The sequence below is a fragment of the Rhinoderma darwinii genome, chromosome 2, assembly GCF_050947455.1.
Source record: "Rhinoderma darwinii isolate aRhiDar2 chromosome 2, aRhiDar2.hap1, whole genome shotgun sequence".
Taxonomy (NCBI): domain Eukaryota; kingdom Metazoa; phylum Chordata; class Amphibia; order Anura; family Rhinodermatidae; genus Rhinoderma; species Rhinoderma darwinii.
The window spans coordinates 222,126,973-222,148,743 of NC_134688.1; the positions used below are offsets into that span (position 1 = coordinate 222,126,973).

Consider the following 21,771-nt stretch of genomic DNA (forward strand, 5'->3'; position numbering starts at 1 on the left):
TAACTAATTGAATTCTAGCAATCCAAGAAAGATGAAGATGTTTTAATTTTACACAATCTTGTTTAAAGGGAATGTGTCGAGAATTAAACTTTTTTTTTAAACTGTAAGTTGCTTATTTCTATAATATTTTTTACGTTTTTTGCTGTATTTTATTTTTCTTCCACACGGTGGAAAGTATTAAAAATGAAATAATAATGTAATGACGGGGGTAGGGAAACGGACAAGTGAGCCCTAATCTACCAGCCACTCTGTCCCTGCCTACTTGCAACGACCCGCCCTAGGCGACGGGGTACAACTGGGCGGCGGTCCCTACGCTCAGTAAGTGCAAGAGACAAACAGACAAGGGAACACAAAGCAAAGGGAAATGGGGCAGTTGCCCACAGCAACACCGTGAGCAACAAGAGTGGTGAACGAGCCGAGTCAAACCAGGAGTGCACGAGGTACCAAACGCAGAGCAGGAGAGTAGTCAGAAAGCCAGGGTCAGTATGGAGCAGGATCAAATAGTCAGAAGCTGTAGCTGGGCCAGGAAACCACACGAGAAGAATCACAAGCAAAGGAGGAACAGGAAAGGCAGGTATAAATAGACAGAGGGCGGGAGCTAGCTCCGTCTGGCCAGGCTGCGATAGGCTCTCCCACTCCTAAGCCTGCCATCCTGAGTGGTGGAAGCTGGAGTCAGTCTCAGAGACATAGACTCAGGTGCAGACTGATTACCTATGGGCGTATACACAGAAGTTGTGCCTGGCAGATCCTTTACAGTACCCCCCCCTTTTATGAGGGCCACCGGACCCTTTCTAAGTGGACCTGGTTTATTGGGGAAACGAAGGTGGAACCTCCTGACCAATACCCCAGCGTGAACATCCCGGGCGGGTACCCAAGTCCTCTCCTCAGGCCCGTATCCTCTCCAATGGACCAGGTACTGGAGGGAGCCTTGGACCACCTTGCTGTCCACAATCTTGGCCACCTCGAATTCCACCCCCTCAGGGGTGAGAACGGGAACAGGAGGTTTCCTCGAGGGAGCCAAGGATGGGGAGCAGCGTTTAAGGAGGGAGGCATGAAACACGTAGTGTATTCGAAAAGATGGGGGCAACTCCAGTCGGAAGGAGACAGGATTGAGGACTTCAATGACCTTATACGGCCCAATAAACCGGGGAGCAAACTTCCTGGACGGGACCTTAAGGCGCAAGTTCCTAGACGATAACCACACCAGATCCCCGACCATAAACAAGGGGTAAGCAGAACGTCTTCTATCAGCCTGAGTTTTTTGTATGCTCTGAGACGCCTCTAGGTTCTTCTGAACCTGGGCCCAGACTGTGCACAGTGCCCGATGAACCTCTACCTCGGGATTGTTGGAACTACCAGGTGAGACGGAGGAGAACCGTGGATTAAACCCAAAATTACAGAGGAAGGGGGAGACCCCTGACGAGTTACTGACCCGGTTATTAAGGGAAAATTCGGCGAGGGGAATGAATGAGACCCAATCATATTGACAGTCAGAGATAAAACACCTTAAATATTGTTCTAGAGATTGATTAGTCCTCTCAGTTTGACCATTAGTTTCAGGATGGAAGGCAGAGGAGAAGGACAGATCAATCTCCAACTTTTTACAGAAGGCTCTCCAAAACAATGAAACAAATTGTACCCCTCTGTCCGAAACAATATTGACAGGGACCCCATGGAGACGCAGGATGTGTTTGACAAACAAGGTAGCTAACATCTTGGCATTAGGTAGTTTCTTGAGGGGCACAAAGTGGCACATCTTACTGAAGCGGTCTACTACCACCCACATCACCGACTTGCCTTGAGATGGAGGCAAATCGGTGATAAAATCCATGGAGATATGGGTCCAAGGTCTCTGGGGAATGGGCAAAGAACGTAGTAAGCCCGCTGGTCGGGACCTGGGAGTCTTGGACCTAGCACAAACCTCACAAGCAGCGACGTATGCCTTAACGCCTTTAGGCAACCCAGGCCACCAATAGTTTCCGGCAATGAGGTGCTTGGTACCCAGTACGCCTGGATGACCAGATAGTGCGGAGTCATGATTTTCCCTAAGTACCCTTAGCCGGTATTGCAGGGGAACAAACAGCTTGTCCTCAGGAAGGTTCCCGGGAGCTGAACCTTGATCAGCCGCAATTTCAGAGACTAAATCAGAATCAATAGAAGAAATGATTATACCAGGAGGCAAAATACAAGCAGGATCTTCCTCCGAAGGAGGGCTGGCCATGAAGCTACGCGACAGTGCATCGGCCTTAATATTTTTAGACCCAGCCCTATAGGTAACCAAAAAGTTGAATCTGGTAAAAAATAGCGCCCATCGAGCTTGTCTCGGGTTTAGCCTCTGGGCAGATTCTAGGAAAACCAGATTCTTGTGGTCGGTAAGGACCGTTACCTGGTGCCTAGCCCCCTCCAGGAAGTGGCGCCACTCTTCAAATGCCCATTTAATGGCTAAGAGTTCGCGGTTGCCAATATCATAGTTACTCTCAGTGGGCGAAAACTTCCTGGAGAAGTAGGCACAGGGACGGAGATGGGTGAGGGACCTGGTACCCTGGGACAAGACAGCCCCCACTCCCACCTCGGATGCGTCAATTTCCACGATAAATGGCTTCATTTGGTTGGGCTGAACCAGCACCGGGGCCGAGATAAAGCACTTCTTAAGGACCTCAAAAGCGTGGACAGCCTCAGGGGGCCAGTGGAGGAGATCAGCACCTTTGCGAGTGAGGTCCGTAAGAGGCTTCGCGATGACCGAGAAGTTAGCAATAAATCTCCTGTAATAATTAGCGAACCCCAAGAAACACTGTAACGCCTTCAGGGAGGCAGGTTGGACCCATTCCGCCACAGCCTGGACCTTGGCGGGGTCCATGCGGAATTCATGAGGAGTGAGGATTTGACCTAAAAATGGTATCTCCTGTACCCCAAACACACATTTTTCGGTTTTCGCAAACAGTTTGTTTTCCCGAAGGACCTGGAGCACCTTCCTGACATGCTCAATGTGGGAGGACCAGTCCTTGGAAAACACCAGTATGTCATCAAGGTACACTACAAGAAATACCCCCAGGTAATCTCTTAAAATCTCATTTATGAAATTCTGGAAGACCGCAGGAGCATTACACAACCCAAAGGGCATGACGAGGTATTCGAAATGACCTTCGGGCGTGTTAAACGCAGTCTTCCACTCATCCCCCTCTTTGATGCGGATAAGGTTATACGCCCCCTGTAGATCGAACTTAGAGAACCATTGGGCCCCCTGAACCTGATTAAAGAGATCAGGAATCAAAGGAAGGGGATACTGGTTCCTTACAGTGACCTTATTCAAGTTACGGTAGTCAATGCATGGCCTAAGACCACCATCCTTCTTCCCTACGAAGAAGAAGCCAGCACCTACCGCAGAAGTAGAGGGGCGAATGTAACCCTTGGCCAGGCATCCCTGGATATACTCTCTCATGGCTTCACGTTCGGGACAAGAAAGATTAAATATCCTACCCTTAGGGAGCTTAGCTCCTGGTACCAATTCGATAGCGCAATCGTATTCTCTATGAGGAGGTAACACTTCGGAGGCCTCCTTAGAGAAAACATCAGCGAAGTCCTGAACAAACTCAGGTAGCGTGTTCACCTCCTCAGGGGGAGAAATAGAATTAACAGAAAAACATGACGTCAAGCATTCATTACCCCATTTGGTAAGCTCCCCAGTATTCCAGTCAAGCGTGGGATTATGCAACTGCAACCAGGGAAGGCCTAAAACCAAATCGGACGATAATCCCTGCATCAACAGTACAGAGCACTGCTCCAAATGCATGGAGCCAACAAGGAGTTTAAAAACAGGGGTATGCTGTGTAAAATAACCATTAGCAAGAGGAGTGGAGTCGATACCCACTACCGGGACAGGTTTAGGCAAATCAATTAAAGGCATAGCTAGAGACATGGCAAATTCCACATACATGATATTAGTAGAAGACCCTGAATCCACGAAGGCACTGCCGGTAGCAGACCTACCCCCAAAAGAGACCTGAAAGGGAAGCAAGATTTTATTACGTTTCATATTTACCGGAAATATCTGTGCGCCCAAGTGACCTCCCCGATGATCACTTAGGCGCGGAAGTTTTCCGGCTGCTTATTCTTACGCCTAGGGCAGGTGTTCACTTGATGCTTGTCATCCCCACAATAGAAGCAGAGACCATTCTTCCTGCGGAACTCTCTACGTTGTCGGGGGGACACGGAGGCCCCGAGTTGCATAGGTACCTCCGAGTCTTCCGTGGAAGAGCGAAGCAACGGGACCTCGGGAGGCATCATGGGGGAGTCAGAGGGGAAAACACAAAAACGTTCAAGTTGTCGTTCCCTGAGACGTCGGTCAAGTCGTACCGCTAAAGCCATAACCTGGTCAAGGGAGTCAGAAGAGGGATAGCTAACTAGCAGGTCTTTCAAGGCGTTCGACAGACCCAACCTAAACTGGCACCTTAAGGCAGGGTCATTCCACCGAGAAGCTACGCACGACTTCCTAAAATCAGAACAATACTCCTCAACAGGTCTCTTACCCTGACGTAAGGTCACCAGCTGACTCTCAGCAAAGGCAGTCCTGTCAGTCTCGTCATAAATGAGTCCGAGAGCAGAAAAGAAACGATCAACGGAGGAAAGTTCAGGGGCGTCAGGAGCCAAGGAGAAGGCCCACTCTTGGGGCCCTTCCTGGAGCCGGGACATAATAATACCCACCCGCTGGCTCTCAGAACCTGAGGAGTGAGGCTTTAAACGAAAGTAGAGCCTACAACTCTCCCGAAAGGAGAGGAAAGTCCTCCGGTCCCCTGAAAACCGGTCAGGCAACTTGAGGTGGGGTTCAAGAGGTGAGGTGAGGGGCACTACCATGGTAGCGTCAGGCTGGTTGACCCTCTGAGCCAGGGCCTGGACCTGTAGGGAGAGACCCTGCATTTGCTGGGCCAGGGTCTCAAGGGGGTCCATAGTAGTGTCAGGGACCAGGGTAGTCTAGGTATATGGGCTTGTGATTATGTAATGACGGGGGTAGGGAAACGGACAAGTGAGCCCTAATCTACCCGCCACTCTGTCCCTGCCTACTTGCAACGACCCGCCCTAGGCGACGGGGTACAACTGGGCGGCGGTCCCTACGCTCAGTAAGTGCAAGAGACAAACAGACAAGGGAACACAAAGCAAAGGGAAATGGGGCAGTTGCCCACGGCAACACCGTGAGCAACAAGAGTGGTGAACGAGCCGAGTCAAACCAGGAGTGCACGAGGTACCAAACGCAGAGCAGGAGAGTAGTCAGAAAGCCAGGGTCAGTATGGAGCAGGATCAAATAGTCAGAAGCTGTAGCTCGGCCAGGAAAAAAACACAAGAGGAATCACAAGCAAATGAGGAACAGGAAAGGCAGGTATAAATAGACAGAGGGTGGGAGCTAGCTCCGTCTGGCCAGGCTGCGATAGGCTCTCCCACTCCTAAGCCTGCCATCCTGAGTGGTGGAAGCTGGAGTCAGTCTCAGAGACATAGACTCAGGTGCAGACTGATTACCTATGGGCGTATACACAGAACTTTGTGCCTGGCAGATCCTTTACAAATAATTTGACATGTTTTCCTATGTTGGCCACCAGAGGGAGCACTTCCCAGAATTACAGCAAGGTGAATAAGGCAAAGCAACCTGACTCACAGCTGCTGTAAATGTGGGAGGGAATCTCACCCCCACCTCCTACTAGCCATGAAAAGGTGTCTTCAAATTGCTAGGCAGTGTTCGGCTGCCATTTTGGGTGTGATTGTTGAAATGCAGCTCGCAGAAGCTGTAGGACATACCAAAAGGGTAAGGGTATGTTCACATGCTTACTAAACAAAGGGAAAACAGCTCCTGATTTTCAGCCATTTTTTAATCAAACTCGCGTTTTTGGCTGTGTTTTTTACGGCCGTTCTTGGAGCTGTTTTACTATAGAGTCAATGAAAAACAGCTCCAAAAACGTCCCAAGCAGTCATATGCACTTCTTTTTGGCGGGCGTCTTTTTACATGCCGTTTTTGGAAGAAAATGCCCCGTCGGAACAGAACGCCGTATTTCCCATTGAAACCAATGGGCAGATGTTTGGAGGCGTTCTGCTTCAGATTTTTCAGCCATTTTTCGGGACATTTACGGCCCGAAAAACGGCTGAAAACACTGCGTGTGAACATACCCTTAGAATGATGAAAGTGAAGTCACCTCCAGCATCACTGTCAGCAAGATTGTATGGTGACGCTGGAGGAGACTGTTAGGGTATGTGCACACGATAGCAGGCATTTACGTGTGAAAAGACAGACTGTTTTCAAGAGAAAACAGCTGCCTCGTTTCACACGTAAATGCTCCTCCTCGTATTATGCAAGGCGTCTGTGACGCTCGTAAATCTTGAGCTGCTCTTCATTGAGTTCAAATTACGTTGCAAAGAAGTGCCCTGCACTTCTTTGCCGAGGCAGTCAAACGATGACGCGTAAATTACAGGTCGTCTGCACAAATGAATGGGCAGATGTTTGCCGACGTATTGTAGCCCTATTTTCAGACGTAAAACGAGGCATAATACGCCTCGTTTACGTCTGAAAATAGGTCGTGTGAACTCAGCCTTAGCAGTATTGGGTCGTGATGCTGGAGGAAACAGTCTGTAGGATTGTATGGTGACGCTGGAGGAGACTGTCAGCAGTATTGGGTTGTGATGCTGGAGGAGACTATCAGTAGGATTGTATGATGATGCTGGAGGAGACTGTCAGCAGGATTGTATGGTGACGCTGGAGGAGACTGTCAGCAAGATTAGGTGGTGATGATGGAGGAGACTGTTAGCAAGACTGGGTGGTGATGATGGAGGAGACTGTTAGCAAGATTGTATGGTGACACTGGAGGAGACTGTCAGCAAGATTGTATGGTGATGCTGGAGGAGACTGTCAGCAGGATTGGGTAGTGATGATGGAGGAGACTGTCAGCAGGATTGTATGGTGACGCTGAAGGAGACTGTCAGCAAGATTGGGTGGTGATGATGGAGGAGACTGTTAGCAAGATTGTATGGTGACGCTGGAGGAGACTGTCAGCAAGTTTGGGTGGTGATGATGGAGGAGACTATCAGCAAGATTGGGTGGGGATGCATCACCATACAATCTTGCTGACAGTCTCCTCCAGCATCACCACCCAATACTGCTGACAGTCTCCTCCAGCATCCCCATACAATCTTGCTGACACCCTCCTCCAGCATAACCATACAATCCTGCTGACAGTCTCCTCCAGCATCAACATACAATCCTGCTGACAGTCTCCTCCATCGTCCCCATACAATCATGCTGACAGTCTCCTCCGCAGTAGAAGAGACTGTCACACCACCCTGTGATAGGAATAATCATCTGCTGCTGACAGTCTCCTCCCCGACCTCCTGCTGATGAATACCTCACCTCCTCACCTGATCACAGTCCGCACACCGTCCACACTGACAATACATCTAGCGACGGGGGGGGGGGGGGGGGGGGGGTCAGCGGAGGGTCACGAGAGCGGGGATCTGTGGGAGAGAGAGAGGGACAGACAGAGACACACACACCTTACCTGCAGTGCAGCCGGTCTTCATAATGGTGCCTGCTATCTCCCTATAAACCAGCTTCTCTGCTGTGTGGCTCTGGACTGCGTCTGCGCAGTACCGAGCCAGATAGCAGGGGCAATGGACGGCTCACGTTGTTAACAGACACATACACAAATGAAATAAAACATGGCAGCCCCCAGTACAGTAAGAAAGTATGAATAAAAAAAACTTTGTGTGTGAAAAATTAAAGTCAATATAATATTTTATTAAATAAAAACACAAATTAATGAAAAAATAAATCATGACACTGTCCCTTTAAGAGACTCATATAGATTACAGTAATTAACAGGAACTACCTGAGATGGTTGGGGAGTAATTCAGACCTGAATCAGCCCAAGCAAAGTTAAATCTAGTTAGAGAAGATTTCAGTTGTGGGGAGATATGAATAGGCATCATTGAGGATTTTGAAACGTTTCATTTATAATAGGATACTTCGGAATAAGAGTTTATAACTTTAAGTATTTCAGGAATCGTTGCTAGAGGAGATTTACAGATTAATAAGACGTCGTCGGCATACAGCCCTATTTTGTGCTCTTTGGATCCAACCTGTAGGCCCTGTATATTAGGAGAACTACGTTTTAATTCAGCAAATGGCACCATACACAAGGTGAAAATTAGGGGGATAACGGACAGCCCTGACGAGTGCCATTACTAATTCGTATCGGTTTGGAGAAGAAACCAGACGTAAATACTTGTTCCGACGGGGAGGAATATAAAGAAAGAATCGCTTTGATAAGGGATTTGAAACCAAATTTATCCAGAACTGCTTCTAGGAATGGCCAGTTAACCCTATCAAAGGATTTCTCTGCGTCTAATGAAATCAGCACTGCGGGAGCCTCTGAATTTTGCGCAATTTGAATTAAATCTAGACATCTCCTAGTCCCATCTCTGGCCTGTCTTCCCTTAACAAAACCAACTTTATCTGGTGCTATCAAAGAAGACAGGCATTAGTTTAATCTAGAAGCTAATAATTTGGAGAAGAGTTTTATATCACTGTTTAACAGTGAAATCGGCCTAAAATTTGCCGGAGAATCAGGGTTTTATCCAGGTTTAGGGATAGTAACAATTATGGCTTTTAACATTTCCGAGGGAGGTGATCCAGTAAGTGCTATATTTCTAAACATGTCATGTAAATAAAGGGACAAGACATTAAGAAAAGTTTTATAATATTCACTGGGTAGTCCATCAGTGCCTGGGGTTTTATTTTGTTTAGAGGATCCAATAAGCTTTCGGATTTCCTGATCCGAGATAGGGTCGTTTAACCTGTCCAATTGTTGATCAGACAATTTTGGTAAGTTCAGGGATGACAAAAATATCTGGGCTGATTCTAAAGTTACTTTTGGAAGTGTAGGAGCATCTTTGAGATTATATAGTTCACTATAATAATCAGCGAAAGCATCTGCTTTTTTTTGTGAATCCTAAGTGTCTGAACCATCTACCGTTTTAAGGTATGATATTTTTGATTTAGCTATTTGTTTTTTAACTATATTCGCCAATTGTCTACTAGGCCTATCTCCTTTGTATAAAAATTCAATTTCATACGTTTCAAATTAGTTTCATAATAACACAAGTTCAAGGATTTCAATTTGTTCCTTAAGTCTTTCAGCATATCATTATGAGCTATCGAAGGACTTTGTTTCATCATACCCTCATACATTTGGATTTTTTTTAAAAGAGTGTCGATTTCTAAAGTTCTGTCCTTTTTGGCTCTAGCCGCTAATTGTATAAATATACCTCTAATATACACTTTATGGGTACACCCTAATAATTCAGGGGAAGAAGCAGATGGAGGGTTGATATAAAATTTTTTAGTTAATTCCTTTTCAATGGAGGGTTGGACCTTGGTGGATTTTAAAAGGTGAGTATTAAGTCTCCAAGGGGATCTAGGAGGTAAATCATACTTATCAGATATAAGCAGCTCAACAGGGGCATGGCCTGACCAAGTTATTGTTCCTATATTTGATGATATCGAATTCAGAAGTATACCTCTTTCCACCAAAAACTTGTCTATCCTAGAGTAAACTTGATGTGGGGCTAAAAAAAAGGGAGTAATCCCTCTCTGAGGCATGTTGGTATCTCCAGACATCATGGAGGTTTTCCTCCAGTAATATGTCACCCAAGTCAGGAGACCATCTATTATTAGTCACTGATCTATCTAACCGAGCATGTGAAACTACATTAAAGTCACCACAGAAGATCAAACCTCCTTGTTGTACAGCTCTAGCTTTTTCAATATTTTTTTTTTATAAAGGAATGTTGTCTAGAGTTAGGGGCATATACCGAAACCACTGTAAAAGTAATAGCATTAAGTTCACGAACAAGAATCATGTATCTACTCTTTGGATCAATTATATCTTTAACATGTTTAAACGCAACTTAATTTTTAATTGCTATTGTCACCCCAACCTTCTTTTTAGCTATAGAAGCTGAAAAATGTGAGAAAATCTAGAGTGTTTAACCCCTTTAGGACACAGCCTGTTTTGGCCTTGTGGCACAGCCGATTTTTTCAGATTTGACATGTGTCACTTTATGCGGTAATAACTCCGGAATGCTTTTACCTATCCAAGCGATTCTGAGATTGTTTTCTCGTGACATATTGCACTTTATGATAGTGTAAAAATTTGGTCGATAAATTCAATATTTATTAGTGAAAAACACCAAGATTTAGAGAAAATTAGCAAAAATTTGCATTTTTTTTAATTTAAATGTATCTGCTTGTAAAACAGATAGTAATATCACACAAAATAGTCACTAGTTACCATTTCCCATATGTCTACTTTATATGTGCTTCGTTATTTGAACATCCGTTTATTTTTCTAGGACTTTACAAGGCTTAGAACTTTAGCAGCAATTTCTCACATTTTCAAGAAAATTTCAAAAGGCTATTTTTACAGGAACCAGTTTAGTTCTGAAGTGGTTTTGAGGGCCTTATATATTAGAATCCCCCAATAAATCACCCCATTTTAAAAACTGCACCCCTCAAAGTATTCAAAACAGCATTAAGAAAGTTTCTTAACCCTTTAGGCGTTTCACAGGAAATAAAGCAAAGTAGAGGGGAAATTGTTTTTTTTTTTTGGCGAAATTAATTTGTAATAAAAAAAATTCTGTGACACAGAAGGTTTTACCAGAGAAACGCAACTCAATATTTATTGCCCATGTCCTGCAGTTTTTAGAAATATCCCACATGTGGCCCTAATGTCCTAATGGACCGAAACACCGGCCTCAGAAGCAAAAGATCCGCCATCTTTCTTTCAATGTGATCTGTACGTGTAGCAATTGATTGGATATCTGACCTCAGCACCCCCATGGCTTGCCGGATATCTGTTTGAAGAGAATCTCTCAATAAATTTAAAAGCCTTTTAATTACCGCTTGACACTGGGTGAGCTGCCAGAGGATCTTGTATCTCACTATCTAGAGTTTCTGCCATAGATGAGGGGGTAGGAGAAGATGGAGGAAGCGATATATGTTTATTAACATCCGAGGATTGAGAAGATGAAGTATGAAAAAACTCAGTGAGTTTCGTTGGTTTGGATTTGGCATTTTTTTTTTAGTTGTACCACCCATATTTAAGACGTTATTGCCACTCTCAGAAAAACCAAACAAGTATATAGTATTACACCATTTGTTGTAAAGAAAGGGGTTAATATGAGCTAAACAATTCCAAAAGCGATGGTATAGTGCAGTACACTATTTTATATGAAGATTGCAGCCGTTCGTATAATGGCGGACAGAGGTATTGCAATGAGGAGTAATGGTCTGAAAGGTCCCAGTCTCTAACTGCGAATACTAGATGACAGCATATGTACTCACTGTGGTAAAGATGGTGCCACTATGTATGTATTAGGGTATGTTCACACGGCCTATTTTCGGCTGTTTTTCGGGCCGTAAATGCCCGAAAAACGGCAGGAAAATTGGAAGCAGAACGCCTCCAAACATCTGCCCATTGATTTCAATGGGATAATGGCGTTCTGTTCCGACGGAGCGTTTTTCGCAGCGTTTTTTTACGCGTAAAAAAACGGCCGCGAAAAAGAAGTGCAGGACACATCTTGGGACGTTTTTGGAGCCGATTTCCATAGACTCTATTGAAAAAAGCTCCAAAAACGGCCATAAAAAAGTCGCGAAAAACGCAGCAAATATCGCGAGTGGCACAAAAAACGTCTGAAAATTAGGAGCTGTTTTCTTTTGAAAACAGCTCCGTATTTTGAGACGTTTTTGACTCTGCGTGTGAACATACCCTTATAAAAGCTGTCACAGTGAATCTAGCATTACATCACTGTTTTTATACTAAACACTAAAATGTATTCTGCCTTGTCATATTGGATAGCCTTGGGAATTTGTCATTACTTTTGGTGACTTTACAGATATTTTGTAACATGAATATACTTGCGTTGTAAATTATAATAAGGTAAATAAAGGTAATATGTAATGAGAGATTCTAAACTCAATCTACAGTAGGAATTTTTTTTTCATCTTCATCACTGCAGCCTATTAAATTTTATTTACTTTGATTTAAAGGGATTATGTGGGGACCGAAAAGTATTAGCAGTTTACTCACTTTAGTATGTGAGTACACATTTGTATAGCACTGGCAAGGGAGCGGAAGTCTAGTGGCACATTCCTCCTTCATGATGACACGACTCTTCGTTATGTGACCGGCCCCGCTGTACTCTATGTAATCGCTGTACTACTGCTACATCGATTACATAGAGTACAGCGGGGCCAGTTACATGATGAAGAATCGTATCGTCATGAAGAAAGGATGTGCCACTAGACTTCCGGTCCCCCACCAGCGCTATAAAAATCTATTAAAATCTCATAATCAGCGTGACAGGGGAGCGGAATGTATAATAGCAAGTGTACACACATACTGCAGTGAGTACACTGCTAATACCTTTCGGTCCCCACATATCCCCTTTAAATGATAACACAAGACAAGTATTATGTTTTGCTGAGAAGCCATTTAAGATGTTTTATTATTTTACAGGCTTACAGTTTGCTTAAGGAAGCTTTAAAAATATGTGCAACTTTCCGTGGAAATTATCTTGATGTAAAAATTAAGGCTGACGAATTCAATGCGAAGAAGATGGAGGAAATTGCTTCTCTAAACAAGTATAGTAATAGATTTGTATACCTTCTATATCTAATCATAGCATTTTAGCCACTTAATGGTTTTGCCCAAAGTGAGCTTGGGCAAAATGGAAATTCTACAACAGTTTTTTCCAAGCTTATCTCGGGCAGCATTGTAAACCAGTTTAATTTTGTCCAAGTGGTTACATTTTCACCTGGATGCATAAAATATGAAAGCTTCTTTTGGTGTATTGTTGATTATAAGAGAAGTAAAAAACTATTGGTAATTGCATTCCTTGACTTAGACAGGTCTATAAGACAATATATCATGTAACCACTTTATGTTTCTATACCTGAATAATTGTCTGCCATAGAAACAAAATGGAAACTGTTTGGAGCATTACCATGTATGAAGTACCAACTCCATGGGTGTACGGAGGTGACCAATTCGTTGATGATAAGAAGCTGGAAAATAAGGACACAATTTGGGTAGATTTTCCCTGGCCTCTGCATAATGCTCCCTGTTTTCAGAATATGAACATGTTTATGGAACGGTGAGATGATGATCATATTTATAATGATAAACATTTTTTATTGTAAATGTTTTGTTCATATATTTGGTCTATAGCATAGTATGTCTATATATATATATATATATATATATATATATATATATATAAAGTTTTTAATGGTAATCTTTTAAGGAATGACTGTTCATAAGATATACAATTTAGCTCTCCTTCAGGAAGCTTATTTGCATTCTTTTCCCTGGCAGCATTGCCTATAAGTCTCCCTACACCAGATAGATCTCCATAAGGAGAACCAGTACTTTTCTAGAGCTGTTGATAATATGTGCTTACTTAATTCTATTATACTTCTTTCTTTCTTTATGGATTTTGCAGATGACACTCATGATAATTTGTTTTATTACCAGTCATGTGACCTGTTATGAATTTATAGAATACTAATATTGAATGTTGGAAGAGACAAAGCTATAATCTTTTCCAGAACATAAGCATTAAAGAGGATTTTTGGTTTCATGTAGAAGCTTAAAGAGTATCTGCACTTTCAGTAAACTTTTGATGCGTCATAGGGACATATCAAAAGTTTGGATCGGTGGGGGTCCGGGTGCTGAGACCCCCAACATCGCTGAAACGAAGGTATAGAAGCGCTCAGCCTTGCACCCTGCATCTTCGGCTGTGATGGGTGCTCCCTGTCAGGCTGAAGACAGCTCTCATAGACCTTCTATGTGAGCCGTTTTCAGCCTAACAAGGAGCGCCGATCACAGCTAAAGCTGCATGATGCTCTGCTGAGCACTTCTGCACCTTCGTTTCAGCGACGTTGGGGGTCTCAGCACCCGAACCCCCACCGATCCAAACTTTTTATATGTCTCTACGTCATATCAAAAGTTTGCTAATAGTGCGGATGCTCTTTAATCACTGTATACATGAAAACTTCTGCAATTTTCTAATATACTTTGTATTTTAATGCCTCTCCATTTTCAAGATATTTGTTGCTGTCAAGAACTCTGTTTACTGTCACTGAATTAGCACATTCTTGTTTACATATAATGGGAGGATACCTCTACAGACATAATTCTTCTCCCAGCTGAGAGTTTGCTTCAATTGTATTCAGTTTAGGAAATCCTCTGAGCAGGGCCAATTCTAGCTTTTCTGAGGTGAAAATTGAAATGGCGCCCCCCCCCCCCCTAGGATGTTCTACATCACTAGCATCCACCTCAAACTCATTCGGATGCGCCATTGACTTATACTTCCCTGGCAGCAATGAAGTCGGGAAAAAAACGCCTCGCTGCAAAGTGCGTGCCCATGCAATGGCACATCCGGGAAAGTTGGAGGAGACTGGTAGTGATGTAGACCAGCCAGGGGGGTGTCAATCAAGCATGGAAAGGTGGGTTTGGAGTCAGCCATCTGCAGAACTTTTGTTTCCAGGAAAAAATAAAGTTAGTGACCTACCTAAAAACGCACACATTTGTGAGTGATGATTAATTTTGGAGTATTATTATATACACGTGTATAGCCTAAATCCGACTCGTCTGTTTTGTACTATAATATTTGGGGTATATATATATTTTTGTATTTGTATCAGTATATACTTCTCCCTGGCATTCTATTCATACATATCAAACCTGCTGTGTCCCCCATTGTCCTAATACTCTGTTGATTTTAATTGTCTGTTTACAGCTGTTCTTGTTTTTAATGGATTATTAATAAAGATATTGAACTTCTCATTTTGTTATCATTTGATATTTGGAACTATAGTTATAGAGATTTGTTGTACAATGTAGATATTGCCCAATAGAGTCCCCTGTAGATAAAGCCCCTGTAGATAATGCCACTCACACTGTTACAGGGATTGTCCACTACCGTACAACTGATGGCCTATCCACCGGATAGGTCATCAGTACATGATTTGTGGGGGTCCGACATCTGGACCCCGCACCATTAAGCCACTCTGGCTGCCTCCATGCATCGGCCGTACATGGCAGAAGCAGTTGGATCCGGCCACGGAATAGCAGCCGAGCTGCAGTAAAATTCAAGTGAATAGGAGCAGAGCTGCAGTTCTGCAGCACGGCCACTATGATATGTACGGAGCCAACTGCTTCCGGCTCCGTACATCGCATAATGGGCAATAACATCCGGTGCTCGCAGGCACTGATCGGTGCAGGGTTCGGATGTCGGACCCGCACTGATGATACACTGATGACCTATCCGGTGGATAGGTAATCGGTTGTCCCAGGGGCGTAACTAGGAAAGACTGGGCCCCATAGAAAACTTTTGACTGGGGCTCCCCCTCCCCTGGGTGTCACACAACCCCCCTATAAATAGTGCCTTTTTCACAGCCCCCCTGTAGATAACGCCATACAGCCCCCTGTAGATAACGCCATACAGCCCCCCCTGTAGATAACGCCATACATCCCCCTGTAGATAACGCCATACATCGCGTTACCTACAGGGGGGTCCGTATGGCGTTATCTACAGAGGGGGCTGTATGGCGTTATCTACAGAGGGGGCTGTATGGTGTTATCTACAGAGGGGGCTGTATGGCGTTATCTACAGAGGGGGCTGTATGGCGTTCCCTACAGGGGGGGGGGGGCTGTATGGCGTTATCTACAGAGGGGGCTGTATGGCGTTATCTACAAAGGGGGCTGTATAGCGTTATCTACAGGGGGGCTGTATGGCTTTCCCTACAGGCGGGGCTGTATGGCGTTATCTACAGGGGGGGGGGGCTGTATGGCGTTCTCTACAGTGGGGGCTGTATGGCGTTCTCTACAGGGGGTGTATGGCGTTATCTACAGAGGGGGTGTATGGCGTTATCTACAGAGGGGGCTGTATGGCGTTATCTACAGAGGGGGCTGTATGGCGTTATCTACAGAGGGAGCTGTATGGCGTTATCTACAGGGGGGCTATATGGCGTTATCTACAGAGGGGGCTGTATAGCGTTATCTACAGGGGGGCTGTATGGCGTTGTCAGGGATCATTACTATGTATATTGTCTGAAAAATATTATCCTCACACATATGTATATACATTTCAGTTCTTTGTGTAATATACTGATATATATAACAAGTTCTTTGTTCATGTCGGACACACCTATGGAAGACACCGCCCCCTGGAATGCAAAGAGGAGTGTGCAGAAGAATGTACACGAAAACTTATAGCTGAGGAGCGAATAGAATTTAAGCAAGTCCCACATCTATAGGGAGGGGCATGTGTCTTCTCTGTGTGTGTTTCTTTGTTCTGAATAAAGTTCAGTTCCTCCTGGCTGACATTGAAGCTGTACCTCAGACATTTGTGTGGTGTACTTCTCTCCAGGCATGCCTTCAGCTTTCAATTTACAGAGGTGGTTATTCGGTGTGAAATACGGACCTGACAGCGTTCCCTACAGGGGGGCTGTATGCCGTTATCTACAGGAGGGGCTGTATGGCGTTCTCTACAGTGGGGGCTGTATGGCGTTATCTACAGAGGGGGCTGTATGGCGTTCTCTACAGGGGGGGGGGCTGTATGGTGTTATCTACAGAGGGGGCTGTTTGGCATTATCTACAGAGGGGGCTGTATGGCGTTATCTACAGGGGGCTGTATGTCGTTCTCTACAGGGGGAGCTGTATGGTGTTAACTACAGAGGGGGCTGTATGGCGCTAACGCCATACAGCCCCCCTGTAGAGAACGCCATACAGCCCCCCCTGTAGAGAACGCCATACAGCCCCCCTGTAGAGAACGCCATACAGCCCCCTGTAGAGAACGCCATACAGCCCCCCTGTAGAGAACGCCATACAGCCCCCACTGTAGAGAACACCATACAGCCCCTCCCTGTGGAGAACGCCATACAGCCCCCCCTGTAGGGAATGCCATACAGCCCCCCCTGTAGGGAACGCCATACAGCCCCCCCTGTAGGGAACACCATACAGCCCCCCCTGTAGGGAACGCCATACAGCCCCCCCTGTAGGGAACGCCATACAGCCCCCCCTGTAGGGAACGCCATACAGCCCCCCCCTGTAGGGAACGCCATACAGCCCCCCCTTGTAGGGAACGCCATACAGCGTCCCCCCTCCCAAAAAAATCCGACCTACAGTGTGTCCTACAAAAGACATGTATCCCCTATCCACAGGATAGGGGATACATGTGTGATCGCTGGCAGCGATAGGGAGAACGGGGGACCGAAAGTCCCCCCAAGTTCTCCATGACTAACCTCTGACTTCCGGCGTCTGCGCAGCTCAATAAAAATGAAAGGAGCGCTGGTCACGCATGCGCACAAGAACGAGCGGTGCTCCATTCATTTCTACGGAGCTGCCGACACAGACCCCGGAAGTCCGAGGTTTGTGATGGAGAACTTCAGGGGACTTTCGGTCCCCCGTTCTCCCTATCAATGCCAGCGATCACACATGTATCCCCTATCCTGTGGATTACGCCACTGGGTTGTCCGGTAGTGGACAACCCCTTTAACTTAAAAAACAAACAAACGTTACATGGTCACCTGATCCTGTTCCTGCACCGTCCTCTAGCAATGCAGGCCTGCTCTCTATTGAGCAGGTCTGCTGGAGCTGAATGATGCAAGCAGCATGATTACATCACCACGACGCCTGCGTTATTGAAAAGAGCAGAATGGCAGGGCAAGAAACAAATGTACAGTACATACATTACACGCTACACATACACTATACACTACAATACATACATTACACACATGCACTATACACTACACTACATACATTACTCACTACACTACATACTTTACACTCTACAATATACACATTACACATGCACTATACACTACAATACATACATTACACATGCACTATACACTACAATATATACATTACACACTACAATATACACATTACACACTACACATTCACTGTACACTACACATGCACTATACACTACAATACATACATTACACACTACACATGCACTATATACTACAATACATACATTACACACTAGACATACAGTACATACATTACACACTACAAATGCACTATACGCTACACACATTACACATGCACTATACACTACAATACATACATTACACACTACACATGCACTATACACTACAATAAATACATTACACACTAGACATACAGTACATACATTACACACTACAATACATACATTTCTGATAAATTTTTATCTACATTGATATATTTTAGCCACCTGTCAGGACCGGATAGAGATTTGTTCTGCTGATGTACTTATTTCACAGAGAATTGCCTACACTTTAGCAAACTCTCAGCTGTAAGCAAGACTAGCATTGCATGGTTCTCTGGATGTAAACAAGAATGTACTCAGCAAGTAGGGATCTTAAAAATTTTAAGAAATTTAAAAACAAAACATATTAGAAAGTTGCAGAACTTTTTATCATTCAATGAATTAACTTTTTATATTCCTTTTTCACAGATATACTTTAAAGATATAAAATAACTTAATAATATTATTCTTTAGATGCTTGAAACTGATGTATGAAAGAATATGTTTTGTACTGTTGTTTTCTTTGTGGTGTACTGATACTTAAGGGTATGTTCACACTTAATAAAAGAAGTGGCTGAAAATTACGGAGCTTAATTTTTTTAAGCTGAAAATTAAGTTCTTTTAATTTGAAGCTAATATTAAGGCGTTTTTCATAGTGTCAATGGAAAATCGGCCCCAAAAACGCCTCAAGGAGTGACATGCTAATTCTTTTTACGAGAGCTCAAAAATAGCTTCAAATGAAAAAAAGCTTCATTTTCAGCTTCAAAAAACGCATTGAAATCAGATGCTGTTTTCCCTTGAAAACAGCTCTGTAATTTTCAGCCACTCCTTTTTCTACATGTGAACATACCCTCAGGCTACATTCACACGACAGTGAAAAACGTCCGTGTGTTGGCCATTTTTTTTAATGGCAGTCACACGTCCATTTTCAGAACAATGGGTGTATTCACACATAGCAGTTTTTATAACGGCCCATGAATACTGGTTGTAAAAAAAAACACTTCCTATTTTTGGCCATCAGTATCAGGGACCAGTTTTTAACGGCCGGTTCTCTGGAATCAATCCTTGTGACGGCCGGTAAAAATTGTTCCGTGCCGAGAACTCCCCGAGCACAGCGCTACTTTAATCACTGAGCCCGGGGAAGCCCTTGACATCATTGTCCATATATAGACAGTGATGTCAGGGCTCAGCTATGATGTCCCCGGCAAAAGAGCATCGCAAGATCTCTGGCCAGCGACTCCTGTCTTGGGAAAGCCCTTGACACCATGTATAGACAGTGACGACAGGGGCTCCTCCTGGAGAGAAATCCCCAGCCAGAGCATTGGCAACCTCTGGCCGGGTATTCCGCTCCAGGATGAGCACCTGTCGTCACTGTCCATATATGGATAGTGACTTCATGGGCTCCCTCTATAAGCGGAATCCCCGGCCAGAGCATTGCAAGATCTCTTCCTGTGTTGTGAAAGCCCTTGGCGTCACTGTCCATATATGAAAAGTAAGAGAGAGAGGCAGCTCCCCAAGTAGATTATTTCAGAAAAAAGGTAGCTTTATTCTCCCATAAGTGCAAAAGACAGTGCAATATTTCAGCTGCTCAATACAACCTTTGTCAAGCATTGAGCAGCTGAAACGTTGCACTGTCATTTGCACTTATGAGAGCATAAATCTATCTTTTTCTGACAAAATCCACTTGAGTGCCGCCTCTCTTTTACTTTTCGTTTGGGCATTGTGGGATCTACTAATCAGTTCCCTCGAGGCTGGCAACCATTTGGGCCCTGGAGGCTTATCTTGTTCTGCTGTGCTGCTCATACCTTCCACTGTCCATATATGGACATTGACTACAGGGGCTCTACCTGTAGCCGAATCCCCTGGCCGGGAATTCTGCTCCTGGAGAAGCCCCTGGCGTCACTATCCATATATGGACAGAGACGTCAGGGGCTCCCTCTAGGAGCGGAATCCCTGGCCAGAACCTAGCATTCCGCTCCTAGAGGGAGCTACAGTGGCGCTATACACAGGGGGGGGGGGGGGGTTGCTGCTATCTACAGGGGGTGGGTGGCACTATCTAGGGGTTTGTAGCACTATATAAGGGGTTGTGGCACTATCTACATGGGGATGTGTTGCACTATATGGATGGGTGTGGCATTATCTACAGGGAACACTGTGGCACTATCTACATGGGCACTTTAGCACTTTCTACATGGGCACTGTGGCATAATCTATGTGAGCTCTGGCACATTATGTGTGGGCACTATGTCACTTTATATGTGGGCACTGTAGCACTATGTGGGCACTGTGGCACTATGTGGGCACTAGCATTATCTATGTGGGCACTATCTACAGGGGACTTGCGGCACTATCTACATGGCCACTGTGGTGTTTTCATGGGATTGGGACAAAAAAAACCTGACAAATTAAATCCATCCATTTTTTTTAACTACCATGAAAAATGGATTACAAACTAAAAAGACCAGACAGACTGGAAAAAGATGAAAATTTGGAGACACACTGATGTAAAACGGCCATGAAAATCTGACAGTTGATCCATTTTTAATGGCCATATTTTTTTCACTGTCGTGTGAATGTTGCCTAAAAAGATACAGCATTTAACGTAGTATTGTTATTTATGTGTATTTCTTATTAGTTGCAATGATGTTCTTGATGTGGTGAAGACAATGAAACATTTTGAGGCTTTAAATGACGTGGCTGTATTAGGAGGTGCAGGAACCCCAAGGTATGATGCCATGGTGCAAGAAATCTGGAGCTCATATTGCCAAGCCAAAGAATCTTTTATGAATCAAGTCACAGATGTTTTGACTGCTGGTAAAAACAGTGCTTTTCAGAAAGCATTTTTTGACTTAAGAATTACAATAAAGGTACGTTTTAAAAATCAGTAGCATTTTATTTTTACTAATGTAAGCTTATTGTTAAATCAACCAGTATTATGAGAGCTTACCTATCTACGAAGAATACTTCTTAGATAGGTAAGAGCTCATAATAATGACGGTTTTAACCCCTTTCTGACATTTGACGTAACTGTTCGTCTTGGTCAGCAAGGGGTTTGCAGGGGCGTAACTAGGAAAGACTGGGCCCCATAGCAAACTTTTGACTGGGGCCCCCCCTCCACTGGGTGTCACACAACCCCCCCCCCCTTGTAGATAGTGCCTTTTTTACAGCCCCCCCTGTAGATATCGCCATACAGCCCCCCCTCTGTAGATAGCGCCATACATCCCCCTGTAGAGAACGCCATACAGCCCCCCCTGTAGAGAACGCCATACAGCCCCCCCCAGTAGAGAACGCCATACAGCCCCCCTTGTAGGGAACGCCATACAGCCCCCCCTGTAGAGAACGCCATACAGCCCCCCCCCTGTAGGGAACGCCATACAGCTCCCCCCCTGTAGGGAACGCCAAACAGCCACCCCCCCTGTAGGGAACGCCATACAGCGTTCCCCCCCCTGTAGGGAACGCCATACAGCGTCCCCCCTCCCAAAAAAATGCGACCTACAGTGTGTCCTACAAAATACATGTATCCCCTCTCCACAGGATCTCCACAGGATAGGGGATACATGAGTGATCGCTGGCAGCGATAGGGAGAACGGGGGACTGAAAGTCCCCTGAACTTCTCCATGACAAACCTCTGACTTCTGGCAAACCTCTGAC

The 21,771-nt window shown here is 44.7% G+C and overlaps 1 protein-coding gene across 1 annotated transcript in view; it reads left to right on the forward strand.

The window, feature by feature from the left end:
• The window catches only part of LOC142741794 (uncharacterized), a 659,023-nt gene that overhangs the window by 49,420 nt on the left and 587,832 nt on the right, over positions 1-21,771 (forward strand). Inside the window, exons 9-11 of the mRNA XM_075851126.1 lie at positions 12,552-12,676; positions 13,009-13,188; positions 20,756-20,987. Coding sequence (XP_075707241.1) covers positions 12,552-12,676; positions 13,009-13,188; positions 20,756-20,987 — 537 coding nt within the window. The remainder of the gene's footprint in view (positions 1-12,551; positions 12,677-13,008; positions 13,189-20,755; positions 20,988-21,771) is intronic.